Genomic DNA, 27,987 nt, shown 5'->3' with positions numbered 1-27,987 from the left:
TAAAAGGAGAGATCTATCTTTAACAAAAATGTATTTGACGTGTACTTCAATTTTTTTTTTTGCTCATGTCCCATCCACTAACGTGGATGAGGCGGGGTTTGTGACATATTCTGCAGCCGGCCACCAGATGGCGATCGAGACACTTTGGCTTCACTTTATGGGAGCGGCCATGCCATTTATCTTTAAACACAGTCAACAAGTGCATCAAGTGACAGGAAGAGGTTAAAATGCTGCCATGCAGATGTTTGTGAATGTGAGTTGATGCATATTTTCCTGTCGGTGGCAAATTTGATTAAATATATATTTGGATTTATCAAGTAAAGTGTGTTTGGAAAGGAGATTAAATGGCACTACCACACACACACACACACAGTTGGCCACACTCCTGCTCAGTCTGAGTGGTAATTCTCTTTCTTGTACATTCCTTCTGCTTTTCCATATTTCTTCCTCTCTCCTCCTCTTCCTCACATCCCTTCGCTTCATACCGTCCTCCAGTGGTCATGGGGGATGTGCTGTTGGTCTCTGCTGAGTGTGTGTTGATCGGAGGATGTCACAGTGTGACAGGGATGGGCCGGTGTGGAGATGAGGGCGGGTCAGCATTGTAAAAAGTCCACCACCACCGTCACCTTAGCAACTGTCACCACAAGGATGGTTACATTTGCCAGGGTGACCAGGAGCGGCAGCAGCAACTGTCGCAATCAGGAGGCGGCCCCTCCCTTAGACAAACGAGTTCATGGCGTTGACGGGCGAAGGTGCCTCGGAGCTCTCGTTGCCTTCGTGCGTGTCTTTCTCTTTCTTGCCGCTGTATTGGCCGATGAAGGAGCCGTCCTCGTTGAACTGTCCGTCCCCCCCCTCCCCGTAGTCCACCAGGCTGTCGTCGCTCTCGTCACGGCGCACCGTCCCATTGGACGGCGTCCGGCTGCCCTTCAGCGGCTTGTGGTCCTCTGTGTCACTAGAAAAGAGGTAGGAGAAAAGGTTGGAGTGAGGGTTGTTGAGAGTATTTTTTTGGTGTTTGTTCTGCAGTGGTCAGTAACCTCTTCCACCCTGTCCGAGCTCATGCAGATATTTTGAATAACAAACTTGTTCCTCTGCGTTTTTGAAGGATGGTCGATGTGGACTTTATCATCTACTGGCCTGTCATGCTTGTTTTTAGCGTTGTTAGTCATTTTTGTGTTCTCATGTAGACAGAGTAAAATATCTGCATTAGTGTAGACATGGCCTCATTTAAGCATTAGCAATTTGGCTTTCCACTGCACAACTGTACGCTGCCACACATACTGTCCCAAGCGTAGAGCTAGCAGTATGTTTTACGTCTTTTGCAGTTTTGCTCAGGTGCAAAGCAAATGAACAAAAATGTACACAAGCACTCAGTGTTCCCTCTGCTAATGGAAGGTTTCTCATGAGGCACAATGACAAAGATTAGCCTGGCAGATTAGACTTCACGGCAGTGTACAGTGGAGCAGCTAAGCTACGCAGCCTGTGTGAATGACTACAGTGTTAGTGCTGTGGTTGTGGAAGCCCGGGTGCTGAGGTTGAGAGATTCAAGGTTAGTGACCACTGCTAAAAAGATTTTGCAAACGTGTACCGCTCAGTCCTTTGCAGTACTACACTTGCTTTAAGGTTACATGCAGTCATCAAAAATGCAACTGGAACCATTTCAATCCTGTTTTACTCATCTACTCATTTCTCCAGTGTGCAAGCTCTACAGTCAGGATCATACAGCACAGTTCAACTCTTTGCATTTAAAGTAAACGGTGATGAAATGTTTCAAGAGATTAAATGAAGGAAGGGGGGAGGGGGCGATTATAGTTAAATGTAATTTATTTGTTTTAATGATAACATGATGACACAGTAACCCAGATATGTTAATGTGCACACTACTTGCTTTATAGGCACAACAATATGTTCTACTTTAGTTCTTCCTGACAGCGGTGCTTTCGCACTGGATATCTCCATCTCGCAAACGTGCAGGTCGAGTAGTTCTACCAACAAAGTCCAAACACGCATTCGTGTGCCGCCCACACGAATGCGTGACGGAGATATCCAGTGCGGAAGCACCGCTGCCTGGCAGTCATCCAGCATTCATAGAACCCTAGTTACATTTGTATCTCTAGTTTTAGAAGGTTACATGAATTGCATGCTTGTTTTAGCGCATCTCGTCTTACCTCTCCATTGACCTAAACCCAAAAAAAACACAAAAGATAAAAATGGAGGAACACATGAAAAGCAATTTATGAGCCAAAAAGCTTTTCATAGACACAGACAATGAGTGCACAATTCTATATGGATAGCATGCATACATAATAGCACAATGACATTCATATTAATGAGAGCCCGACCAATATAGAATTTTTGGGTATCAATAAAAAATGTAAATAATGATATATTGCCAATATATATAAAAATTTAAAAATTGGATTCGTAAGGATATCATCAAACCCCATTGACCACTATATACAAATAAGATACATATACAGAACTTGAATTAGGAAAATAAGCACACTGTGGCGTGCACTCATGGGTGTGTCCTCTCACCCAGTGGTCGATGGGAAATGTAAAGTCTGTAGCTATATATACTTCCAGTATGGGGAACATGTGCCTGTTCTTCCTGGCTACTGAATAAACAACAGTAAGCAGTACCTGCGTCTCTGCCTTTCCTTGTCCTGCCACATTGGTGACCCCGTTTTTTGAACATGTTCGAGGTGAAGGAGGATAGTGTCCCTTCCTCATCGGGGGAAGACGTTTTTTCTTCCCCGGCTCCCGTGGACCGTGTCTCCACGACGACCATGGCGCAGCAGCTTCCAGGATCGGACAGCTCCGCGGAGCACGTTAAGCTCCCGGAGTTTTGGCAGAACGACCCCGCGTCGTGGTTTCAGCACATCGAGGCTCTCTTCCATCTGCGAGGAGTAACGGCAGACGACTCCAGGTATTTTTTGGTGGTCGCGGCTTTGGACCAGCAATCCACCCGGCGCGTGATGCAGCTCCTGCGAGCCCCGGCGCTGCGAGGGAAATACGCCGCCGTCAAGCAGCTTCTCCTCCGCCGCTACAGCTTGACAGCCGCGGAGAGAGCGGACAAGCTACTGTCGCTTCCCGGTTTGGGTGATGGTTCGGCAGTGGACCTGATGGACGAGATGCTGTCGTTGCTGGGCTCCGAGGATGAGGGTTTCCTGTTCCCGCACATCTTTCTGCGCCAGCTCCCGCTGCAGGTGCGCGCAGCCCTCGCCAACTCTTCTTGCTTGGCGGCCGGCGGCTTCCGTGGATTAGCTGAGGAGGCGGACCGGATCCTGCTGTCTTCGAGGAACGTCTCCGTGCAGAGTGTGGCCGTGGAGTCCTCGCAGTCGACGTTGGAGAACGAGGTTCCGGCAGTGACGGCTGCAGTCTCCACCCGCACACAGCGCGGCCAGCTGTGTTTCTTCCATCAGCGCTTCGGCAGCAAGGCGCGCCGCTGCGTTCCTCCGTGCGCGTTCCAGGCACCGGGAAACGGAAGAGCCGGCGCTCGGTAGCAGCCGTGGGCGCTGGTGATCAAGAGGAGCTGCTGTTCGTTCATGACTCCATATCAGGTAATCAGTTTCTGGTGGACTCCGGCTCGCAGAAGAGCCTTCTCCCTCCTGCAGCTACGGACCTCTCGGCCCGTGGCAGTGGTCCGCGTCTGACAGCGGCTAACGGTTCGGCTATAGAGACGTTTGGTACCAAGTCTGTGACTGTGTGTTTCAATGGACGCAAATTTCTGTGTGATTTTGTTGTAGCCTCCATTACGGTTCCTATTATCGGAGCAGATTTTCTGTGCACTAATGGGTTGTTAGTGGATGTAACTAATCGCAGGCTCATTGATGCTGTGTCTTTTGCGTCTTTTCCGTGTCAGTCAGGGGGACCCGGGCCGTTAACACACGCTAATTTTGCGGCGTCAAAGGATGTCTCACTGCATGAAAAGAAGCGTTTGTGTCAATCTGTGTCGCAGAGAAGTGTTGGCACATCCTTCGGTTAACGACTTTCACACGTATCTGCAGGCAGCAAAGGAAACGCTCAGGGTTCCTGCAGTTGTCAAGCCTGTGAGCTGTTGAGATTTGACCCCCCCTGCTCCAACTCCTAGAGGACGCTTTCACATGCAAATGACAATGCTCTGAGCTTCACAAATGCAAATCAGTTTCCCTGAGAGCAGATAACACCAATGTGTAAGAGGCACCAACAAACTATCTGGCTGAGTAAACCAGGCTTAAAATAAATATTAAACCTGAAATTTTAAATTGTTCTTAAGTAAGTAAGTGTGCTATAATGAATTATATTGTATACCACGAACAAAGGTCAATGCAGTCAAAAGAAATGAAACAATGCACTTTATTTCAAATTTTTATTGTCATCCAATCCTAAATCTCAACAACTGTACAGAGTGGCATGATTACAGTCACTTTTTCAATTGTGCTGGTTAAATGCACAGAGGAAGTGTAAACCACACCTCTACCAGCAAATAAATGATGCTGGGTATGATCATCTGTGTCCTGTAAGCTCCAAACTTCTACTGGCTTTCCATAAAAATATCTGTCCTCCCAAAATACTGGCATCAAATTCACATGTCAATGGCAAACTAAGCTGTTCCATGAATTATAAATGGTACCTTTTCACCACTACTTTCAAAATTGCTATGAAACATTCATTGATTTAATGATTTAATAATAAAAATAGTAATATTTAATCCCCCATGGACTGCACAGTGACAAAACACAGCAGCCGGCTGTTTGGATACAACATACATCTCCACTCAGTTTGATTATTATTTTAAATATAAAGGAGACACAATATAGAGCTTAAATTCCTTCATAATTTGAACTTCAATTGTCTAATTGTTGTTATTAAACTTTCTCAGTATTCCATTAAAACAGTCAACACTTTTATCCAAAGCGACTTACGATAAGTGCATTCAACTATAAGGTTACGAACACAGAACAGCGTGAATCATGTGTGTAAATGTACTAAACACCACAAAAAATAAACCTGGCCTCAGTCAAATACTTATCCCATATGAATTAACCGCTGCTCACGTCACCCGCTCGCGTCATCAGCTGATGGACTCGTCCAATCAGAGCCTCGTAAACGCCGTGCAGCAGCGTCGAGTGTCCCGCAGACAGGAAGCGGGTCGTGTTTAGCTTGTCCCGTACGAGTGACTCTGTCTTCGGGGTAAATAACTTGCTGAAGTCGACACGACGCTGTTCCCTGGAGGAGAAGATGAGTGCGTGTGGAGGCAGAGCCGCGGGCCCGGTGTGGACGAGTCGAGGCGGAGAAGACGGGCGCACAGTCCCTGAGTTACGGTGAGCTAGAGCCGCCATTCTAACCACTAAGCTAACTGGTACATCTGAAAGCATGTCCGCCACTCTTTGGGATAGCGAGAAAGTTGCTTAAATACGAATACAGCATCGAGTGCTGGAGCAGATCTAGTGCATGTGTAAATACGTATGAATTACTTAGATGTAACAGTTTGTTCTCGCTAAGTTTTTTCATCAACGTGACTTTTTTCTGTATGTTTTCACAGCCTCAGCCCCCCCCCCCCCCCCCACACACACACACACGCACACACACACACAAACAAAGAGGCGTTAGGCTGAGACGCTGAAAGTCCGGATTTAAAGTGCAGAAAATGAAGCCATTGAATGTAAGTAACTGTTTAGGAATTGTTTTGGTGTTTTTTTGCTGTGGATCTTCCAACGGTGATGCAGCGCGGCTATTTCCGTTTATTAATAATAAAGTCATGTTACATGTGTTGTTTTCCAGCTGCCTGTCCATGACGTACAAAGACACACTATGAGCCAGTATGATCCGACCAGACCTTACATCAGCATTGAGGAGTTGTCGGAGAAGAAAGAGGGTAAGGTTATATTCATTAAATAATTTTCCAGTTACATGTAAAGGTGTATGTTGTAATTGAACTGTGCTAATTTTACTGAATGTGTTTACAGCTGATTGAAGCGGGACAGATGACATGGATCCATCCTTCCACAGCCAGGAGTGCACCGACCTGTGTCCCACACTTCATATAAGACTGGAAGCTACACTGATCTCACAGCTACACACCACAGACGTCTACACACTGGAGAAGAGTCCCACAAAGAAGTCATGACCCAGAGGCTGCAGAGAAACATTTCAAGCCTCATCTGAGTTTTTGTACAATATTTTTGCTGTATGTAAATAAAGCTTTCACTCCACATATACCTTGTTCACATTTGTTCCCTGTACAATATGTTCACCTATAACATCAAGCATCACATGAATGTTAAGTTTTAATTAACTGCAGTGCTTTTGGTAAAGGCTTACTTATAAATAATAATAAATATTAATATATACATTTTTATTATAAATATTGTGTGGGAGGGGCTTACCCCACGTGCGGAATGCTGTGACCCCACGTGTGCACTGCAATGACCCATAAGGTGACCAATAGCAACACTTCTACCAACCAATCACGAGTGACATTAGTTTCAAGGGTCTGTGGTTTCCTCCAATGGTGAGTAGAGAGAGGTTCCAGCCAGCGGCTGGACTCCGATTCATATGCTAATTAGATCACACGTCGCGATCGGTCCGCGAGGCTCAGCGAGCCCCCCCGCGGCTCTCTCCTTTGTTCTCCAAATCCCCCTTAAGGTCCGCAAACGCCGATAGACCCACCTTGTCTTCACTGGCGAACGCCGAGGTAACATCATGGAAACAGTTGGTTACAGCAGGGGATTAGGCCTGTCCGTAGAGGTTCACTGTGACAATAATACTGCTTTTCGTCTAGTGTCTTCCAGCGCTTACTGGCGGAATTTCCTTCGCTGACAACACCCGCATTTTCTGCCGCGGTTACTAAACACGGCGTGGAACATTTCATTCCCACTGCGGGTACGCCTGTTTTCGCACGTTCGCGTCGCCTCGACACCGAGAAGTTAGCCACCGCGAAGGAGGAGTTCGCTACCATGGAAAGTTTGGGGATCGTTAGGCGGTCCAACAGCCCGTGGGCTTCACCGCTCCACATGGTGCCCAAGGCAGACGGTTCTTGGCGGCCGTGCGGCGACTTCCGCCGTTTAAATAACATTACGGCCCATGACCGTTACCCAATTCCGCATGTTCAGGATTTTTCGATTCGTCTGGCGGGCATGACAATTTTTTCTAAAATCGATTTGGTGCGAGGTTATCATCAGGTGCCTGTGCGGGCAGAGGACGTGCCCAAGACTGCTGTCATTACGCCGTTTGGGCTTTTCGAGTTCCTGCGGATGCCGTTCGGCCTTAAAGGCGCAGCGCAGACGTTTCAGCGATTGATGGACTCGGTGCTACGTGACCTCGCGTTTGTTTTCGTCTATTTGGACGACATCTTGGTGGCCAGCCCGTCGGCTGATGAACATTTGTCGCACCTTAGGCAGGTTTTCCAGCGCCTTGATGGGCGTGGTCTCATTGTCAACACAGCCAAGTGCCAGTTTGGGCTGTCTGTCATAGACTTTTTGGGCCATCGCATTTCGTCGCAGGGTGCGGTTCCTTTGCCCTCGAAGGTGCATGCAGTTGCGGATTTTCCCCGTCCGGTCTCGGTCAGGTCGCTACAGGAGTTTTTGGGCATGGTAAACTTTTACAATCGTTTCTTGCCTCGTGCGGCCCAACTCCTGCAACCATTGTATGGTGCTTTGAAGCTTAAGAAAGCCAAGGACCAGGTTGATTGGACCCCTGTGAGGATCCAGGCTTTTGAGGGGGCTAAGGCTGCCCTGGGTAACGCGGCGCTTCTGGCGCACCCCGCGTCTCGGGCGCCCATCGCCCTCACGACCGATGCTTCAGATGTGGCTGTTGGTGCAGTTGTTGAACAGCGCGTTGCGGGTGCGTGGCAGCCCCTTGCATTTTTTAGCCGCGGTTTGCGAGACAGTGAGCGAAAATACAGTGTGTTTGACCGGGAACTGTTAGCGTTGTACCTGGCTACGCGTCATTTCCGTTTCCTGCTGGAAGGCCGCCCTTTCACAGCCTATGTTGACCACAAACCATTGACGTTTGCTATGGCAAAGGTGACAGAGCCATGGTCTGCTCGCCAGCAGCGCCATCTAGCGGCGATCTCCGAATTCACAACGGACATCCAACATGTGGCGGGTAAAGCGAACCCAGTTGCAGACTGCCTGTCGCGGGTGCTGGTGTGCCCTGTGCATCTTGGGGTTGATTTTTCCGCACTGGCTGCCGATCAACCTGGGGACCCGGGTATCGTTGCACTGAGAGCTGCGAGTACCGGTCTGGAGCTGGAGGAGGCAGTTGTGCAAAATGGTGGGCCTGCCTTCCTTTGCGACGTCTCCACGGGCCGCCCCCGGCCGGTGGTGCCGGTTGCTTGGCGCCGTCGGGTCTTTGATATGGTGCACTCTCTTTCTCATCCGGGTGTCCGGGCGTCGGTGAAGTTGGTGTCTTCGAAGTTTGTGTGGCCTGGCCTTCGCAAAGAGGTCAAGGAGTGGGCGGCCACATGTGTGGCGTGTCAGCGAGCTAAAGTTCACCAGCACACTAGGGCGCCCCTCGAGCCATTTTTGATTCCAGCCAGGCGTTTTGGTCATGTGCATATCGACCTTGTGGGGCCTCTTCCCCCTTCCCAGGGTTTTACACATCTCCTTACCATGGTAGATCGGACCACTAGGTGGCCAGAGGCGGTTCCTCTGTCTTCCACGACATCTGCGGACGTGGCACGCGCTTTTCTTTCAGCTTGGGTCTCACGTTTTGGTGCACCGTCTGATATCACCTCTGACAGAGGCCCGCAGTTCATTTCGGAGCTCTGGTCGGCGCTAGCAAAGTCTTTGGGCACACAGGTTCACCGTACCACTGCCTACCACCCCCAGGCTAACGGTTTGTGTGAACGTTTTCACCGGTCGCTTAAGGCGTCATTGCGGGCTGCGCTCTCAGATGCAAACTGGTTGGATCGGTTGCCGTGGGTGATGCTCGGGTTGCGCTCGGCTCCTAAGGCTGACCTGGATGCCTCGCCTGCAGAGTTGGTGCTCGGTCAGCCGCTCCGCATTCCAGGGGAGTTTCTGCCTCACAGCTCGGCCCCCTTTCCGCGTCCTGCGTCACAGTCCGCTTGTGCACCGGTCCCCGTGCATCATTTTTCTCCTCGGTCTTTCGTGCCAACGGATCTCGCGACCGCTCGGTTTGTTTTTGTGCGTCACGATGCTCACCGGTTTCCCCTCCAGCCCCCGTATGACGGCCCGTTTAGGGTGTTAGAGGCGGGTTCTAAAAGTTTCATTCTGGAAATGGGCGGGCGCAGGGAGCGTGTTTCGTTGGACAGACTTAAGCCAGCTCATCTGTTGGCCGGCGAAGAGGTGCTACCGGCCCGGGTTCCCCGTCGTGGTCGCCCCCCTTCTAAGACCCCTGTGTTGTTTTCTCCAGTTGTGCCTCCTGATCCTGTGTCTGTTGTAAATGATGTCCCTTCTGCTTGTTTCACCCCTGCGTTTGCGGACGGGGATCGGCGTAGCCGTTATGGTCGCCTCGTTAAACCCCCTGAGAGGTACTGACTTTTGTCCCATTTTGTATTTTTCCCTCTGGGTGTTCGGGGGGGGGGGCTGTGTGGCGTGCACTCATGGGTGTGTCCTCTCACCCAGTGGTCGATGGGAAATGTAAAGTCTGTAGCTATATATACTTCCCGTATGGGGAACATGTGCCTGTTCTTCCTGGCTACTGAATAAACAACAGTAAGCAGTACCTGCGTCTCTGCCTTTCCTTGTCCTGCCACAACACTCTTATTTACAGTTTTGAAAATGGAAACATAAATGTTCATGTTTTCTTAATTGTGACCTCTGCCAAGGACGTTATGTTTTCACCCTGTACATTTAACGTTGGATTGTGAGCAAGATTACACAAAAACTACTTGACTGATAACCTTTTTTTGATTTCTCAGAGAATAATTCATGGATCTTGATGAAATAAATCTGCCATGCGTAGCTGACTTATGAATGTGTGCAATTTGACGCAGATCCAAATAAAGTGTTGGGCCTTGGCAGAGGGGCTTGGCCGGGCTCTAGTATTAATAGCTCCAAAAGTATATAGAAATATAAATACACCACAGCAATTGAACTATTCAAATGTGATGAAATACGAAAAACTTAATGAAAGTTTCCTTCCACCTGTTTTAAGATGGGATAGAGTTAAAGAGATGCGATTACTTGTTATATTTGACATGTTATTGTTGATTAGACCGGCTTGTTTACAATGTGAGTTGGTGATTATTAAAGATCAGCACAGAATGGTGTGGATTTGGCCTTGCCTCCATGGAGTGTTTGGTAATGGAGTCTGTTGGGGATTGTGTCTCTGCGGCCTGGCCAATTGTTCTACATACAAACGGTCACGTCAGGACACAATGAATGAAGGAAAAGGACAATTCATCTTACTCAGAAATGAAGCTTGGCGCAAGTTCAACCAGGAGGACTCTCTATGACCCATTGATTCTTCAGACCAGCTGGATTTTACAGTCAACTATTCAGCTTTTGCCGTCAAACTATAAATCTGGGCTAGATCTCAAATTGTTTTGCAATTTTTTGCTATGGTTTTTTGAATGACTTGTTTTCTCCTATTTGGTGGATGTTGCAAACGTGTTTCCCAATCAGCAGCAATGTGTATGTAAACCTCACTGTATCAAAAAGGCAGTGAACACTATGGATTTGAAAGTTGACATGTTCAAGAATTTTACAATTGGTTTATTTAACACAATGAGCTTTATCTGAACGTATTTCTTTGCCATGACAGACCTTCATTAAGAAAATTTTGAAGTGTTCCGCACTTATTTAAGCCATGTAAAAGCCACGAGATTTCTTCCAAAAATACACCCGGAAAAGCCTTCTCAGCTGCCATAGTTGTAACAGATGCATATCAGGGTGTTTCAACCATGTGGACATCATCACTTTCTCTCAAGACTCTCCTGATTGAACTCTATGCTTTAAGCCACTTCTACGATGGAAAAAGGTGCAGTTTTCTCTCTCACCTGTATTCTCCAAATGTCCCATCGTCCTCCTTCATAGGTTGTATCTCAGGGTCTTGGTGAGCGTCTTCTTTCTCTTTCACTGTAAATAACAGTTTATTTTGTCTTTCTTCTCACACATATCCAGGTAAAAAATTTACAGTTCATACCGATATGTGCATTACCTGGATATTTGCCACCTTTGTTCCTCTTGATGAAGCACACAATGAGGAGGACCAAGATGAGGAGGGCGATAGCACACATGAGTCCGATAAACCAGCCCTGGGTGGCGATGTCGACCTGTCGGCTGGGCACGGCTGCACGGGCACGGAAAGAGACAGAGAGAGGAACAGGGTGAGCGCCGCTGCCCTGTCAAACTGAAATCCAGCCTGGTTAAGTGGTGGAGTCTGTTTTTCTTCATGCTGAGATTAACAGAGGCTGTAAACACTGAAATGGAATTTTCAAATGGGTTAATCTGCAATGATCGACTAGGCGCCGAAGACGTGGCGAAAAAGAGAAAAAGAAAAAGGCACGACAGTAAAATGAATGGACTTTTTAGTGATGACGTTAAGCGACATGCATCACAACTTGATGCCACCTTTCACGCCGTCATTTATTATTGTGATGACAGTCAGGCAAAAAAAGATTAAAATAATAATTAAGCACAATGACTATCCATCCTGAGGCATGCCGCCTCACCTGGAACCGTAACCAACACTTCGTCTGTGCTGTGGACCGTCGGGTCAGCCGGGTCTCTAGCGACCACACGCACCCTATAGGACGTCCCGGGCTTTAAACCTTTTATCATATGAGAGTGTGAACTGTTTACCAACTCCTTTTCCCAGTCGTCTTTACCTAGAAGTGGAGTGTCGGATGGGGAAGAGTGAAATTCAAGGAAAAAAGAGCATGTCATTTGATTTACAATTTTCCGCCTGGTAATTTTGAAGGATAAATCATTGTTGCCTCCGCCAAGGAGGTTACGATTTCGCCCACGTCTTTTTGTTTGATTTTCAGCAGGATTATGCAAAAAACGACTTAACAGATTGCCACACAACTTTAAGAATAGAATATGGGTCAAGAAGGAAGTGTTATTATAGGCTGGATCCAAACAAAGAAGCTGATTCAGGAATATTTTATTACTTTCTTTATCAGAGAGATTGTCAGCAGAATTGCATAAAAACTTGCTGGAAGGATGGGACATCAGCCAAGAAGAAACATGTTACATGCTTTGCTCAGATCAAGTAATTTTGTGTTCATCAACTTCTTGTCTTTTTGACACCTTCACCAATTTCAAAGGGAATAATTCAAGTATCTTGATGAAATTCATCAAGCATGCTTACGAGGTCCCTCTCCTCTGATATTTATGAGTGTGTATTATTTGGCTGATGCTGTGAATTTAAATGGCGAACCTTGGGCCTTGGCGGAGGTAACGCGCTCTGTGGAGACTGTAAATACAAAGTGAAGCCTTACTGTTTTCTACAATATATTCCACAAATACATTCTTATGGTGTCCAAAGTATTCCCAACTGATCGCCGCACCATCCTCCGATACAGACGTGTTAACATTGCCAAACGCAGGGCCTACAGGAGGCGCTGAGCACACAAGAGAGAAAGAAGATGCATTTGTTCAAAATGCTAATTGTACCATTTCATTAAGTTATTTCGTTTTTCAAAAAGAATATAACCTTTAAGACATTGCAAGAGAGACAAAATATGTCAAATTAGAAATCAATTGTTTTTTTTTTCAGTTTTTCCCACTAAAGAATATATAAAATGACCTTAAAGCTTGCTTGATCAATGAAAGAACGAGAAAAATGCTTAAACATTGATCTGTCGCTCCGATCTTGTAGATAAGATAAGCTGTAATAGATATTTACCACAATGCAACAGGGAGTATAGCTTGTTACACAAGAACCATTATAGTCTTAGGGCGCTTTCACACACCTACCAACGGACCAAACTTTAGTTGGACCACAAGAGGTGGTTTCATGTTTTGGTAAGTTTTCAGTGTGAAAACTTTTTTGTGGGTGATGACAAGTAAAAATGTCAGGCAAAGGTTCCTTAATTACAACGTCAAAACAAAAGTAACCGAATCAAATGTAAAAAATGTAATTCAGACATGAACCTCGGCCCGGATTTTCAAGTGTGAAAATTCCCTGAGATCTCGTACAACAGGTAAAGTATAGTTGCCACAAAATTGTCCATCTCGGCAAACACTTCAATATCACTGTTATTAAAGACAGTTCCAGAGAGACAAACGTTTCTCTTTCTCATGAAACATTTGCTGAGGTGGATCATTTTTGCAACACTTAGCTCGTAAGGCTGATAAGGCTAAGGAGGCGCAGTAGTTGTTTGTACCCTTGTGAAACGGGGGAGGCACAGACTGAGTGATGGGGATAGTTGGGTGAGGGGGCTCTGTGGGGCCTGAAAAGAACACGGAAAAGAGTGAGACAGGATACGCACACACCAACATTAGCCAACGCAGTGTCAAGAGCAGAAGCAACTGTTGTTGACATAGACATGTGCTGCCGACATGCTGGAGTTCAAAGCACAACAGGAGCTGGGCCCCAAAAAAACACATCACATCACTGCAGCATGCTTATTATTTGGTTCAACCAAACTCTACTTTAACTTATATGCACAGTTCATCAGTTTATAGCATTAGGGGGTAAATAAAATGTGTTAGTTCCACATAAACACATTCACAAGCATCATGGTAGGGGTCTAATAAAAACAAATCAGCTAATTCTAATGCACAAGCATCCTAAGTTTTAAAATATATGCCACAGCCTATTCGATCTGAATAGGACACAAGCTTAGCTGCTTGCAAATGCTATGGAAGTCTACTCGTCGGGAGAATGCAAACATGCTAACCCGTAACATGCAGAAAAAGGTAGGATAAATGCTAATATCCATGCTAGGCTAATTATATATGATGTAAATATATAATTAGCATGCAGGGTCTTCCAGGGGCAAACTTGCGTTACCTTTGCTCGATTCTACAGGGGTCTGAGAATGAGCTTCGGAGAAAAGAGAAAGAGATAGAGATTGAGTGAGTCCTTCATATCTGTCAGGGCAGTCACTCACCACTGCACTCTGTGTTCTGGTTGCTGATATATGACTCTTCAACCTTTTCTTCCTATTGACCTATATTCACACGGCTGCCATTTTCCTCATGGCGGTAAGGGTGTGAATCTCAAATTCAGTTATGAGAAGAATAATGTCATACTGCTATGGTCCAGATTTAGAAACCCAGACCTCAGACCATGTTTCAAGGTGAAACAACATTTGATAGCTCAGAGCTTACAGCCAGTGTTGCCACCATTCGATTATGGTAAATTGTGCTTGTGGTTTGCTGCGCATGAAGCTTTAACAGTATGACTCACCTGTGTCCATGACTGTGAAGGCTTCTTCTGTGATGAAGGGGCCAGAGCCTTTGATTGTCTTTGCACTTAAGTAAAACTTGTAGAGCATGCTGGAGTTCAGGCTGCTCAGGGTGATCGTGGTCTCATTGGCCAGGAACGTCACGATCTTGACTGGTCCCAGTTCATTGGTGGTGTTGACTGCACAGACAGAGTTACGAATGCACAATATTTAATTTCCTTTTCAGCAAACTGTGCATAATACTGTTGCAGTGTACAGGTTGTGCGCCTGAAGTTGGTTTAACTACCTGGTTGGTACTTCAGTGTATATCCAGCAAGGCGTCCGTTATTGTTCATTGGTGGGCCCCACTCCAGGGTGAGAGAGTCCAGACTGGGGTTCAGGACTGTCAGAGAAGAAGGAGGACCTGGGACTGAAAACCGAAAACAAGTCACGGTCGGTTTCCAAAATGCCTCTTCATAAGAAATCTTTGAAGCTGCTTTCACATATGCACAGAAGTTCAGACGTTACATACAGTGAGCAAGTGGGCCTGAAATGTATAGGTCTTATCATGCCTGTCAAGCTCTACCCAGATGCCACCCCTCGCCTGTATGTTAGACATTTTCATGTTGTGACCCCAACAATTCCCTGCGTTTTTCATATGTGAAAGATAAGCTCAGGCTTCTGGTACCTGTTCAATTAAAAAGACCTCCGGGAAGAAATTTGGGATCGTCCAAGTTTTTGGTCTTAAATATTTAATCCCCCAACCATGTCAGTCAACACCTCTCCGGACATACACACCTCCCTCCGGGGTCTCAAATGTCTTGCTTGGACTCTGAGGCCCCTCCCCTCTGCTATTGACGACCGTGATGAAGAGGATGTAGAGGCTGTACGGCTGCAGGCCGGGCAGACGTCCCTCGCTACGGTTCCCGCTGAACGTCAGAACCTGCTCCTCCTCATCCGTCGTCTTCTCTGTCTCATGCAAGCCGCGCTCGCGCTGATAGTACACCTGGAGCAGGGACACAGGGGGGTGTTGACACGCTGACACGTTTAATCTTATCTCACAGACATGGTAACGCACAGATGCAGAGCACTCATCATACGGATGTTTTAAAGCCGGAATTGAGTGAGCCTGATCATTTCACGCTGAAATGACAGTAAACATAGAACGTATATGACAGTTTGGTCATATACGTGTAATCGTATCTCATCTTCAAAGTACAGATATTGATAAGCGCAGATCACTTTACACTGAGATAGTATAATAAAATAAAATAGTTTCCACATTGAGGCTAAAACGTTGGGTTATACTTAATTATAAACTCTTTCCCTCCGAATTTCCTATTATTTTTCTTATTACGACTCATTGTCTTCTTTATTTAGTTGCTGGTGTAAGTCTTGTCAGGAGAGATACTATTTTGACTGGAAACTTGGGTCATATTTATCTAAAAACAGTTCATGCATTGACGATACACCCCTCTTCACACAAAGACACACACAACTGGCCATGCATCTAAATACCTCCCACTCAAAAGCACCAACAAAGAACTGAAAACTTTCCCAAATTTCCAACATGCTTCCTTCAACACAGATTTTACAGGGTGAGCACCAACACGGCTTATTTATACTCACCTGCAAAATGGCGCCCTTTTTAGCAATTAGCCAATGAGGAGTCGACACATATGTGGCCAACCCCTCAGGAAACTCTACTAACAAGACAGACATGCCAAAGTAAAGCATTCTTTGTTCTTATATGCCTTGCTTTTTAATTAAATACACTGCTCAAAAAAATTAAAGGAACACTTTGAAAACACATCAGATCTCATTGTGAAAAAAAATTATGTTGGATATTTATACTGATATGGACAGTTTAATGTCTTCGGAACAAAAGAATGCCACATCTTTGATGGAAATAAAAGTTTTCAGCCTACAGAGGGCTCAATTTTATAGACACCCCGAAAATCATAGTGAAAAAGTGATGTGGCGGGCTTGTCCATTTTGCCAAAATTCAATTTCTGCAACTCAATTGCTTCTCAATATCTTGTGTGGCCCCAACGTGCTTGTTTGCATGCTTGACAACGTCGCGGCATGCTCCTAATGAGAAAACGGATGGTGTCTTGTGGGATGTCCTCCCAGATCTGTCTAAGGGCATCAGTGAGCTCCTGTAAAGTCTGAGGAGCAACCTGGCGGCGTCTGATGGACCGAAACATAATGTCCCAGAGGTGTTCTATCGGGTTTAGGTCAGGTGAAGTGAGGGCCATTCAATTGCATCAATTTCTTCATCCTCCAGGTACTGCCTGCATACCCTTGTCACATGAGGCCGGGCATTATCGTGCATCAGGAGGAACCCAGGACCTACTGCACCAGCGTAGGGTCTGACCATGGGTTCAAGGATTTCATCCCGATACCTAATGGCAGTAAGACTGCCGTTCTCTAGCCTGTAGAGGTCTGTGCGTCCCTCCATGGATATGCCTCCCCAGACCATCACTGACCCACCACCAAACCGGTCATGCTGAACGATGTTGCAGGCAGCATAGTGTTCTCCTTGGCTTCTCCAGACCCTTTCACGTCTATCACAGGTGCTCAGGGTGAACCTGCTCTCATCTGTGAAAAGCACAGGGCGCCAGTGGCGGACATGCCAATTTTATATATATATATATATATATATTATACTATAGCAAATGCCAATCGAGCTCCACGGTGCTGGGCAGTGAGCACAGGGCTCACTACAGGACGTCGCGCCCTGAGGCCACCCTCATGAAGTCTGTTTCTGACTGTTTGGGCAGAGACATTCACACCAGTGGCCTGCTGGAGGTCATTCTGTAGGGCTCGGGCAGGGCTCAACCTGTTCCTCCTTGCACAAAGCAGCAGATATCGGTCCTGCTGATGGGTTGAGGACCTTCTACGGCCCTGTCCAGCTCTCCTAGAGTAACTGCCTGTCTCCTGGAATCTCCTCCATGTTCTGGAGATTATGCTGGGAGACACATCAAATCTCCTTGCAACGGCACGCATGGATGTGCCATCCTGGAGGAGTTGGACAATCTGTGCAACTTCTGTAGGGTTAAGAAATCGCCTCATGCTCCTAGTAGAGATAATGACTCTAGCCTAAAGACAACACTCATGGACAATCAGTCGAAGTGATCAAGAGGGTGAAATTTTAAATGGCCTCCACATGCAAAACCACTCCTATTTTGGGGATCGTCTCATTGTTGCCCCTCTAGTGCACCTGTTGTTAATTCCATCAACACCAATGCAGCTGAAACTGATTAGCAACCCCCTCTGCTACTTAACTGACCAGATAATTATCAAAAAGTCAATTGAATTCATGCCATACCCTGGTAAAAAAGTGTTCCTTAAATTTTTTTGAGCAGTGCATTGCATTCACTCCTCCAGTCTGCTGAATTAGACCTTTCTTATGTTGTTTTAAGTTCCTCACATTGTTTGACTGTAAATTGTTGGTAGAGTTAGAGTTTGTGTTGTCCCCTTATGCCTTGAACTTTTATTTTGATATTCCCAGGAAGTTGGCCTCCATTGTCTACTCCTGATTGGATAATTACCTAAAGTGGCAGCCATTTTGTGGATGGTATATAAAAGGCAGTGCTGGTGCTCATTCTGTAAAAGACACCGATTGGGGGAACATGTGATGGGAGGGGAGAATGTTTAGTTCAAACGTTTATGCATTTTAATGTGTGGTTGCAAAAGCTGGAACATGAAAGGGTGGCAACAACAGACACACTTCAACCAAACAATACCTTGTATCCCTGAAGTTTCCCTCTTACTGAAGGGAAAGACACAGGCTCCCAATGCACTTCTGCTAGCGTGCTGTTGTGAACCATGACCTGCACGCTCTCAGGAGCAGACAGCGGCACTGCAAAAACAAAGAAACAGAACAAGTTTGAGATAGTAATGGCAATACTTCATTTTTCTTTCAATGAAAAATGAATGACCAAAATCCTACAATGATCGTGAAGTGATTACATTTAAAAGCTGTTGCACACGTTCATTAAAATGTTTAGACAACTAAAAAGGATGCGAGTCAAATGCTGGTTTAAAGGGGAAAATGTGAATTTTTCTATCAGCCTGTATAAAATAAAGGTCAACTCATATTGACGGATCCGCTACATGATTCTGTGAACTTTGCAAGTAGTTATTTTGACCAAAAATTGCTAATTGTTTTGAAGGAAACCAGTTAAGTAATAATGGTCCCACTCACTGTCTTCTCCTGAGTACCCGATCAACGGTTCGGGCTCAGGTCCGCTGCCGTAATCATTCATCGCTTGAACTTTAATTTCAAACGGCACAAACGTTGGGATTCCCGTCACGATGAAACGGGAGACGTTGGCCACGTTCTTCGACGACCACTCCCCATCCATGTCCTTCTGTCTCCACAGCACTTTGTACTCCAAACCAGGCCCATTGGACTGGAAACCAGTCAGTGGCTGCAAAGAGAGAAATTGTATACATTTTAATACCCCAACCACAATATGGTTCTGACAGACAGATTAAAAGTGCAGGACACAGAGGTACATGACTGTGGATGGCATGTTAACAGTAAACTCTAGCTAAATACAAAAAACAAAGATGTATTACTGTCCAGGAGATGACCAGGTTGTCAGACTCTGTTCCTACTCCCTGAACATCCGATGGATTTTCATCAGGAGCTGTGAAAACCGAAGAATGAAGCTCAATCCGACTATTTTAGATCATTTGTTGAAATGCCTGGATGGTCACATTCACTTACCTGCAGGGTTGGTCCTATATTGGCGCGACGGCTGGCTGGGGTTGCTGTGGCCCACGAGGTTCTGAGCCAGCACCCTAAAAGAGTAGTAGACGAACGGGGAAAGCTTCAACTGGGCTGTTGTGCCGGTGCCCGCAACCTCCGTCAGGTTGTTCCACAGTCCCGGCTGGTGGAGCAGATCCTCGTATTGGATCAGAAACTCTGCGGAAGATGAAGGAATATTGAAGAGTTAAAATAATAAAGATTTCTGATAACTTCCATGGGTTAAATCAATGTTTGAGCATATTTGCCCATCATGGCTCATCATGCCAGCTACCATTGACATCCATTTGTCCAGTTTTGAGTTTGGCAGTGGGCAAAATGCTGCATTAACCATGAATATGACCTACTCTGTGTGGGACTGTTGTGCTCATCTCCAGGGATCCAGCTGAGTTGAACGCTTCTGTCTGTCTGGTCCGTGAGTTCCAGGTCGGTCGGGGCGTCGGGTTTTTCTGCAAACACGATGAGACTGTCAGGACCAAAAATAACTGAAATCCTCTCGCCTGTTACATCAGATTTTACAGGAAGTCAAGCACCTTTTGCAGGAACTTTTCCTTCTCCAACAAAATCACACTATAGAAGATTTAGTTATTGTATTGATAAGATTTTGCTACCTGGAGGTCAAAGGTCAAGAATGTGATATATTGGGACAATTTCATTACATCTGGCACAGTTCCCTTGGGCTTACTGATAAACTGATTAGATTTCAAAGGTCAAGGTCATGGTGTTTTTAGCCTCTTGAATATAATCTCTCAAGACTGCTTCAGGGCTTCAACTTTTGATCAGTTGTCACTTGGACTCAAAGATAAAGGGATTGTTTCAGTTATCAAAGGTAAAGGGTACAGTGACCTTATATATGAATCTGGAACAAAAGTATGTAGAAATATAAAAAGCCAGTGATGTAAATCTAGTTTCCTTTCCCGTTCAGGGAGGTCGAGTGGAAACATGTCTGAGTGTGTTCACCACGACCCTGCAGACACTGTGAAACCACACTTAACATCCAATGAACATACTACATTAAACAAACTACAGAGAACAGGCATGAAATAAAAGAAAGGAAATGAAATGGAGGCCAAAGGTTCCACAAACGGAATTTATGACTGAAGACGAGGGCGAAAAAATAAATAAAAGAATGCTACACTTGTTTTAGTTTTTTACCGTGGACAATAGGCGGAGCAGGCGTTGCCTCTTTGCCCGGCGAGAAGCAAGAGTAGAGTTCAAGAAGAGGGTTGTAAGTTAGTGACAGATATTTCATACAAACAGCAGAGAAGCAGGAAAATCCAAACAGTTTGGAGTCTGAGTTTAAAATAAGTGAAAACAGCAGAGAGAGGTTTTTAGGACAGTGGAGAAAATGACAGATTTATTTCCTTTTAGTTAAAAGAAGGAGAATTTTCAGCTTTTGTAAAAGAGAATAAAAAAATAGATTCAACCTAAGTCACCTGTATGATTTCTACGTCCATCGTGTCCGATCAACATGCAAAATCTACAGTATATATCTCATAGTAAGTATGTGAACCTACCGACGACAGTCAGCATGGCACTGGCAGAGTCCTGGTCCAGGGTCGTGTTCATGATGCAGGTGTAGGTGCCCTCGTCTTCGTCAGTCACATGTTTGACGGTCAGACTGTCTATGTCCACCTCAAACCTAAAATGGCATCACAGCAAATGAGATTATTTTACCCCAATTATCAAATTCACCAGCGGGTTGAGGATTTAATGAGTTAATCTGACACAGGCTGAATGTAAGATATCTGAAGGGGTGTTGTACCTCTCATCATCTGGCAGTTCTCCGTTGTCTTTGAGCCAAGTCATGGTGGGAATGAGGGAAGGGTCGTGTTTGACCTTACACTCGAACACAGCGCTCTTTCCTCTCTGCACCACCTTGTACTCCGGCTGCTTCAGGATACGAGTTGACACTGGGGGGGGGAGGAAGAGAAAAAAACGGCTTAATGACCACATACTTACTTTGGGCTATATGGACCAAGCATCACTTCTCCTTAGGAGCTGTATCAGAACTTTTACCAAGCTAAGAGTTGAACTGTCATTGTCTGAGATGCGATTGGTCCTTATCTGACCTTTAACCTCCAGGAACACATGGTTCTCCTTGATCCCCAGGTTGTTGGTGGCAATGCAGGTGTACTTCCCGCTGTCGAGCGGCTGGGCCACGTGGATCTCCAGCGTGCCGTTCTCATGGATCACATACGGGTCGCCATTTTTAATGCTGGTCTGACTGTCTTTGAACCTGAGTGGAACCGAAAAGCAAGACAGGTAAAGAGATGTAAATTCCTACATTCTCTGCTCCCTGCTGGTTGAGCTGTCACATTACCGATAGCGTTTTTTGGCATTGTAACAACATGGTTTTTCAAAGGAAGAGGATGGCCGGACGAGCGTGTGTCAATCTTACCATGTGATGGTTGGTATTGGCGAGCCAAAGGAAGAACAGTGAAGTAGTGCAGGGTTGTTGGTGATGACCTGGTACACTCGGTTGGGGGGAGTGAGTACTCTCGGTGCTTCAGCTGCAGGAGAAAGCCAAATATTATTCAGTATCGCACACTATGCTTCTTAATTGAACCATAAAGTTAAGCCCTTATCTTGTCTTATCAAGTTTAACTTATCAACTAAATATGTGACAACTTTTGCCAATGTCTTGGCTTCATCACAAGGTTTAAACTTCTACATTGCTTACCTATGAGTAAAAAGCAGAAATCCTGAATTATTTTAGAATATAACAGATTGGTACCATGTCTAATATTACCAGGTCAAAATTGACTTATTAACAGTAGATATACAATATGCCTACTTATGTAAATTCACTACAATTGTCATCGCTGCTCCCTTCATCTGTCAGACTTTTTTCTGATGTATAAATACTTTAAACATAGATATACATCTACATTCATGTTAGACACTTTTTTTTTTAATCTCTAATGCTTCTCTTTTTTTTTTCACTAGTTTGTTTCTGGTAGTTTTCCTTGCTCTCATAGAGGGATAAGTCTAGATGTCTCCTTGTTAAACACTATGAGACAATATGGGCTTAAAGAGAGCAAAACTATTGTATTGTTTGTTGTGACTGAATGTGTGTGAATTACATGTGTGGCAGTGTGTGTAACCATGATGTTGTGGTTTTTTTTCAGATGTTTGTATTGTGTTTCTGGCCCCTGATGCACGTGTTTACATCAGTCTCATTAGGGCTGTTTGTGTGTTTATGTAGGAAAGGTCATGATGGAGAGCGGTTAACACACTTGTAGCTGTGTGTGTGTGTATGTGTATCTGCACAATAGTGACCCACTGCTACACCACAGGAACATGTGGAACATTTGTAAAGGGGCCGCATTTTACCAGATATATTTCCAGCTACAGGTCTAACTCACCGAGAACACTGACAAAAGCGTTGGCCATCAGGTAGCCGAACTCATTGGATGCGTTACACTGGTAGACGGCGCTGGATCCTGACTGCACATTGCTGAGGATCACGGTGTCGTCCTCCACCTTGCGAGTGTGGTCCTCAGGAGCATCTAGTGCGAGACAGGACACATTGTCCAACATATACTGGTAAGTTCTACAACAGCAACATCAAAATAAAGCCTGCACACTTGTACCACAACCTTCTTAAATGTAATCTGCATGCTGAGGTATGCAGATTGCCGCACCTTTATCAGCAGGCTTGATAACAATGCTAGTTCTAGCACCATGACACATGTGAAGAAACCTGCACATAACCATAGTTGTGCATTATTCAAACCTTTAAGAACACTAAGCAAAAGAGGATTTATCATTTGACTGACTTTCTATTGGGACTCCGTTGACAAACCAGCTGATTTTGGGTTTGGGTTCTCCACTGACCCGGCAGGTCAGGATGCCGGTCTCATTCGGGGCGAGGACCAGGTTCCTGGGAGCGCTGACCCAGAAAGGAGCCGCTGGGGACAAACAAGAACAAAAACTGTTGTTTGTAAAAGCTACTTTTAGTTGAAAATATATATATTTTTATCTTATCCTTGACGTGTTGCTCTCTCTGAGGTTTCTAGGATGTTGTTTCTTTTGCCCACGTGTAAAAGGGACTTTTCGGTAGTTTTCCTAACTAGTTGAAGGTTTGGGACAAAGGATGTCGCACCTTGTTAAGCCCTATGATTTGTGAATATGGTCTGCAAAATGATATGCTGATGAGTCAGAACATTAAGTGTAAAAGGATATACTTTAAATATTTCTTATGTGAGGAATAACACATGCACTTGATTGCAAAGTGGCCAAATAACTGTCGATCTCCGTACCTTTGACAGTGACCTTGATGATGTGGTGTACAGTGCCCAGGTTGTTTGCTGCCGTACAGTGGTAGTCGCCTCCGTCTGCTTCATTCACGTCGGAAATCTTCAGTGTTTTCATGAAGTTCTGAAAGGACGTCCTGCTGTCTGGCAGCTCACCTCCGTCCTTCTGCCACGACATCTCTGGAGTGGGCCTGTTGTGGAAGCCGTTACAAATCAGTTGCGTGAGATGAGTTTGTTTTAACTCTGCATAATTTTTTAGGTCGTGGCATATTTCTGAAGCACATTGATGGCAGAGGCATGAAATAAATGTTAAACAATAAATAAAGTATAGACCCTGAATATGAGAAACTGACAAATTGCAGCAGAACTTACAAGCCCTCGGCGATGCACTCCAGCTCCAGGGTCTCTCCTCTCAGGACCATCTTGGTACTGGTGGGGCCAGAAGGCATCATGAACCCTGGACGACGCTCCCCCTGTGGGCTGTCTTAACACACAAGCACACGGGACCAGATCAGAACCAGGCCGCATTATTAGGACTGAAGGTTTGAGTTCACCGAGAGGAGTTCAGGTCAGGGTAAAGATCAGGAGGATGGAGTCAAAGATACACAGTTTATCAAGGGATTTGTCTTGAGTGGAGAGAAGGGAGAGAATATGGGTGACTGATGACTAGACACGATGTAATGGGACATGTTTCTGTTTCACTTCATCACATACAGCGTGAGCACTGACGAAAGTAAAGGAGCAGGAGGAAACTCCCCGAGCGCGGTTGCAATGGCAACATGGGTGCGCTCAGCGGAAAGCAGCCCTGCAGCCACAAAAATACAGTGTTTGCACATTCCTCAGAAAGTCCCGGGCCTCTGCTGCTCTAGAACGTGGAGCTAAACTGATGTTAAAATAATGTGACATACGCGGCAGCCATCTTGGTTAATCACTTGATGCGATCGGCGTGTGTTTGTGTGTGCGATGCCAGGGGAGATGCAGTCAGCCAATATTTAATGTTATGTTGCGTTTAAGGCAGCTCGGAGCTTAATGGGATACAGGCAATTAATGGAGACAGCTGAATTGACACTCGTACAGATCTATCAGCCCACGGAAATCTAAATCGTGATTATTCCTCCTCCACATTCCCTCAATGATGTTTGGGAGAAATCACTTTTGAAGTTCTTGCGTAATTTTGCAGGATCTGCTCCTTAAATCGAATGTGTTTCAGAAGTTAATGGGCTCTTCCTTGGTACTACCCCCCCACCCTTTCAAGTTTTAACAGACAAAGAATGAGAAGATAACCTGGTGCAGGAAACAAACAAACCAACATACAGAGGATGAGTTTGTTAAAATATAACCGTAGAGGAGGGGGGGTAGAGGCCGAGTTACAGGTGAGTGTGCGGTTATGCCAAAGGGTAAAAACAGGGCTGGGTTCACACTGAAGGGGCTGATGGGAATTCAGCAGCACTCACCACTATAGAACTCAGTGATATTGTATAAAGCAGCCACAGTCTCATTCATTGTATCCACTGTAATATAACAGAACATCGTGAACATGCAAACCAAGGAAACAAACAGGCAATGCTTTATTTTACAATAGCTTAACCCCCCCCTTGTTTATACAAATGCATTAGTTTGTGAAAATGCATTTGTATATATACGTTATATATAATATTGTGCAGTAACGTCATTGGGACACTGACATACAACAACTGTGACAATCAAACATTTCTATTTATGGTTCATAGAGCTCAGGATGGCTGGAGTAAAGGAAGAACAAAGACAATTCAGACAGTTTAGTACGAAAAATATAAAAACAAATTCTTATATAAACGTGGAAATGTAAATCTGTTACAAACTGTGGATTGAAAGTTTTATAATTACGGAAGTAATAATAATATAATCAGAAGTAAAAGGCAGAGGTTTGTTTTGGTGTCTGGACTTACTGTTGAGCACGGTGACGGAGATGGGCTGTTTCTGCTGGATCGTCTGCGTGTGGGGGAAGCGGGCGTAACAGATGTAGTCGCTCCTGGTGTCTTCTTGGAGAACGTTGGAAAAGTACAAATCTCCATTCAGGGCCTGGGACACTCGCTTGTCCAGCTGCAGCCTCTGAAAGTCTAAAAGACGAGGGAGAGAGTGTTAGAAGTGGAAAGATCTGGTTTCCATTAAACACTTTCTATTAAATCTAGTCACAAATATACACATACAGTTAAAGTCACAGTTAAAAGTGGTCATACACGTTATAATAGATGTTCTACATATGTTTGTGACTATGAATTTCTTATGTCTTTACATTATGAGAGCAGATTTGGACACGTGCAGAAGACTCACTGTTATCCATCCAGAAGATGACCGGAGGGGGCAGCCCAGCAGGGGGCCTGCACTGCAGCACCACGGAGACCCCCATCTGCACAGTGATGGCTTCATTTCTCTCCTTCGACCACAGGGGGGACCCTGTGAGTCACAAACAAGGTTTTTCATTTTGGTCTAATTCGTTTCAGCACCTCCTAATAACTGAAACTCTGGAAGTGTAAAGAATAATTCATCACAGTCAAATAGTTATTAGAAAGAAAAAACACAATTGGAAATAAAGTGATCAAATATGATGAATTTTACTAGACTGTCTGATGACGATGTTGTTGGATACAGCCGTGCCGTGCTCATTATGGGCTGTGCACTGATATGTTCCCTCGTAAGCCTCCGCCTTTTCGCCGCTGATGTCGATGACGAGGGTCCCTGAGCCGGGCTTGATCAGGACTTTGGAGTCTTTCTCCACGTCGAAGTGTGTGCCATTTCTCGTCCAGGAGAAGCTAGCATCAAGCAGAGCAACTAACAATCATGATAATCATATTATCGTAGATCATTATCACACAGAGTAACCCAAAACAAAAAATAAACTTTACAGGTGAGTGTCTGCTTTTAAAACTGCCACTAATTCTGCTGAACTGATAAGTGGGAGGTCATTCCACAGCGCAGGATCTAAAACCACACAATACGTGGGGCTTTTAACAACATACTTTTTAAATAAACCTTTATTTTCCAGACTAGCAGCAACAGGGAAACATAAGAGAGGAAATGACACAGTCCAGTCTGATCCGTCCAAATCAAAGAATCCCATTCTGCTCTATTTGTGCAGACTGATGTGGATCACTGATTCTATGGTAGGACTTTGTCTGATTGTAACTCGTTTGACTCAGAGACTGGTGGCAAATCCAAACTGTGGCTAATTCACTCTGCCAGCTGTCTCTCAAGCGACTGCGCTCCATGACAACGGTTGCTATGGTGATCCATATTTCCGCACCGCTCCGGGTGTAGTTGCCCTCCGGAAACAGATCTATAATTTCACAGAGGGAGCATGGCAATGTTTGCTCTTGACTCCTGACTCATTGTAAACTTAAAATGTTTTTCGGTTTCAGGAGCTGTCGGAGAAATCATTGTACTATGCTAACGTGGTGGTTAACGGAGACAGACATCCACGTATTAATGGGCCTTTTGCACGTATTCTGATAACCAGACTCAAAGCAGTCGTCTCACCTGGGACTTGGCTTCCCCTTGGCCTCACAGTGGATGACGATGTTCTCCCGCGGATCAAAGATGTAATCCTTCGGGGACTGTAGCGTTATGGTGGGGGGCTGGGGCACTGAAGAAACATGAACAGAAGCAAACGTCACACACACACAAGGTTCATTTGAATCTCATTCCACATAGAAACACTCACTGCAAACAAAACCACGAAAAAAATACCTAACCCCCCGATCCGAAGACAGACAACTTACTCCAAAACAAGCATGTGGCAACAGAAAACTGCATGCACGTATAAATCATAATAATCCATTCCACACAAAGAGCGAAAACTCCACACTAGAAGTCAACGGCCAACTTACATCCTTCCAGTACTTTAGCTTTTTAGTCCATCATGACACGCCGTACCACAGCGGTAGAATATTGAGGAGAAGGTGTTAGTTTTTGTGGAGGAGGAAAAAAAACATCAGGTTCAGGTACTGTAAGCTTTCAGGTACTTTTTAAGCATTTTATTGAACTGGCCTGACTGCGGCACGTGCAATAAATGCAAGAAAAGTAGCTGAAATATCAAAAATAAACAGAGTACGTCCAAAGTTTAATTGAATTTCTTTACTGAAAAACAACCAAACCCATGCTGACACATGCGAAAATGTAATGTATAAAGCCACTGAAGCTAAAATTCATTGTGTCCCCACAAAAGTTCAGCGTAATTTCCACAACGCTTGAAGCTGAAGGAAGTAAAATACCTTGTCTTATATTGGAGATTAAATATGGTACTTACGATCAAGAGGCACTTCTAGGGCTGAAGTCACTCGACTCAAGAGTATCAACAGCATTGCTCCTAAGCCAGGCAGCCACTTCCTGTTTCTGTCCGTGGTCGGATGCATCATGGTGAAGACCCTTTTTTCCAGATCCTAACAGCAGGTACGGTGGTCGACACGGTGAAGACGTCTGCAAAACAATGAAAAACGTGGTGGTGAAACCTCGGCTCCACAAGAAATATTGCAATGCGAAATTATAAAAGATCAGAGAGGCAAACGCTTCGAGAGATGACAAAAGCGTCTGTGGGAATAAGCTTCTTGAAAACGATGCTTCGCAGAGAGCTTCAAGAATTTGCAGGTGTGAAGGACAGAGAGACTTCTGCTAATTCTGCTTTTCATATG

At 45.2% G+C, this 27,987-nt stretch overlaps 1 protein-coding gene and 1 long non-coding RNA gene across 7 annotated transcripts; one reads left to right on the top strand and one right to left on the bottom strand.

Annotated features, from left to right (window-relative positions):
* Window positions 1-717: 717 nt before the first annotated feature.
* nrcama (neuronal cell adhesion molecule a) lies at window positions 718-27,660 on the bottom strand. Of its 6 annotated transcripts, XM_061077774.1 has the most exons (26): window positions 27,606-27,660; window positions 26,837-26,942; window positions 25,919-26,112; window positions 25,634-25,756; window positions 25,249-25,419; window positions 24,771-24,831; window positions 23,693-23,800; window positions 23,327-23,511; window positions 22,844-22,975; window positions 22,430-22,573; window positions 21,463-21,574; window positions 21,134-21,300; window positions 20,827-20,974; window positions 20,579-20,703; window positions 19,409-19,510; window positions 19,023-19,220; window positions 18,872-18,942; window positions 18,495-18,720; window positions 18,034-18,149; window positions 15,083-15,290; window positions 14,592-14,714; window positions 14,308-14,484; window positions 11,621-11,776; window positions 11,107-11,238; window positions 10,946-11,024; window positions 718-952 (listed from the first exon to the last, which is right to left on the bottom strand). In XM_061077774.1, exons 1-26 carry the CDS (start codon window positions 27,658-27,660, stop codon window positions 718-720), a joined length of 3,654 nt encoding a protein of 1,217 aa, XP_060933757.1. The 6 variants fall into 6 exon arrangements, with proteins under 6 accessions (XP_060933757.1, XP_060933766.1, XP_060933773.1 ...); XM_061077783.1 differs by lacking the exon at window positions 11,621-11,776 and having other exon boundaries at window positions 14,296-14,484; XM_061077790.1 differs by lacking the exon at window positions 11,621-11,776.
* LOC133010296 (uncharacterized) lies at window positions 5,540-6,198 on the top strand. Its single transcript, XR_009680679.1, has 3 exons — window positions 5,540-5,644; window positions 5,764-5,857; window positions 5,949-6,198. It is a non-coding gene; the product is annotated as an uncharacterized LOC133010296 (long non-coding RNA).
* Window positions 27,661-27,987: the final 327 nt, after the last annotated feature.

The sequence above is a fragment of the Limanda limanda genome, chromosome 1 (genome assembly GCF_963576545.1).
Source record: "Limanda limanda chromosome 1, fLimLim1.1, whole genome shotgun sequence".
Classification (NCBI taxonomy): domain Eukaryota; kingdom Metazoa; phylum Chordata; class Actinopteri; order Pleuronectiformes; family Pleuronectidae; genus Limanda; species Limanda limanda.
Note: the sequence above shows the minus strand (reverse complement) of the source record. Positions and strands in the feature narration are given on the sequence as shown.

Coding starts and splice junctions, on each gene's coding strand:
- nrcama (XM_061077774.1), bottom strand. CDS start 27,660: ATGCTGTTGATACTCTTGAGTCGAGTGACTTCAGCCCTAGAAGTGCCT. Junction 26,943..27,605: donor CCTAGAAGTGCCTCTTGATC/GTAAGTACCATA, acceptor ATGTTTCTTCAG/TGCCCCAGCCCCCCACCATA. Junction 11,239..11,620: donor AGTGTTGGTTACGGTTCCAG/GTGAGGCGGCAT, acceptor GTGCCCGTGCAG/CCGTGCCCAGCCGACAGGTC.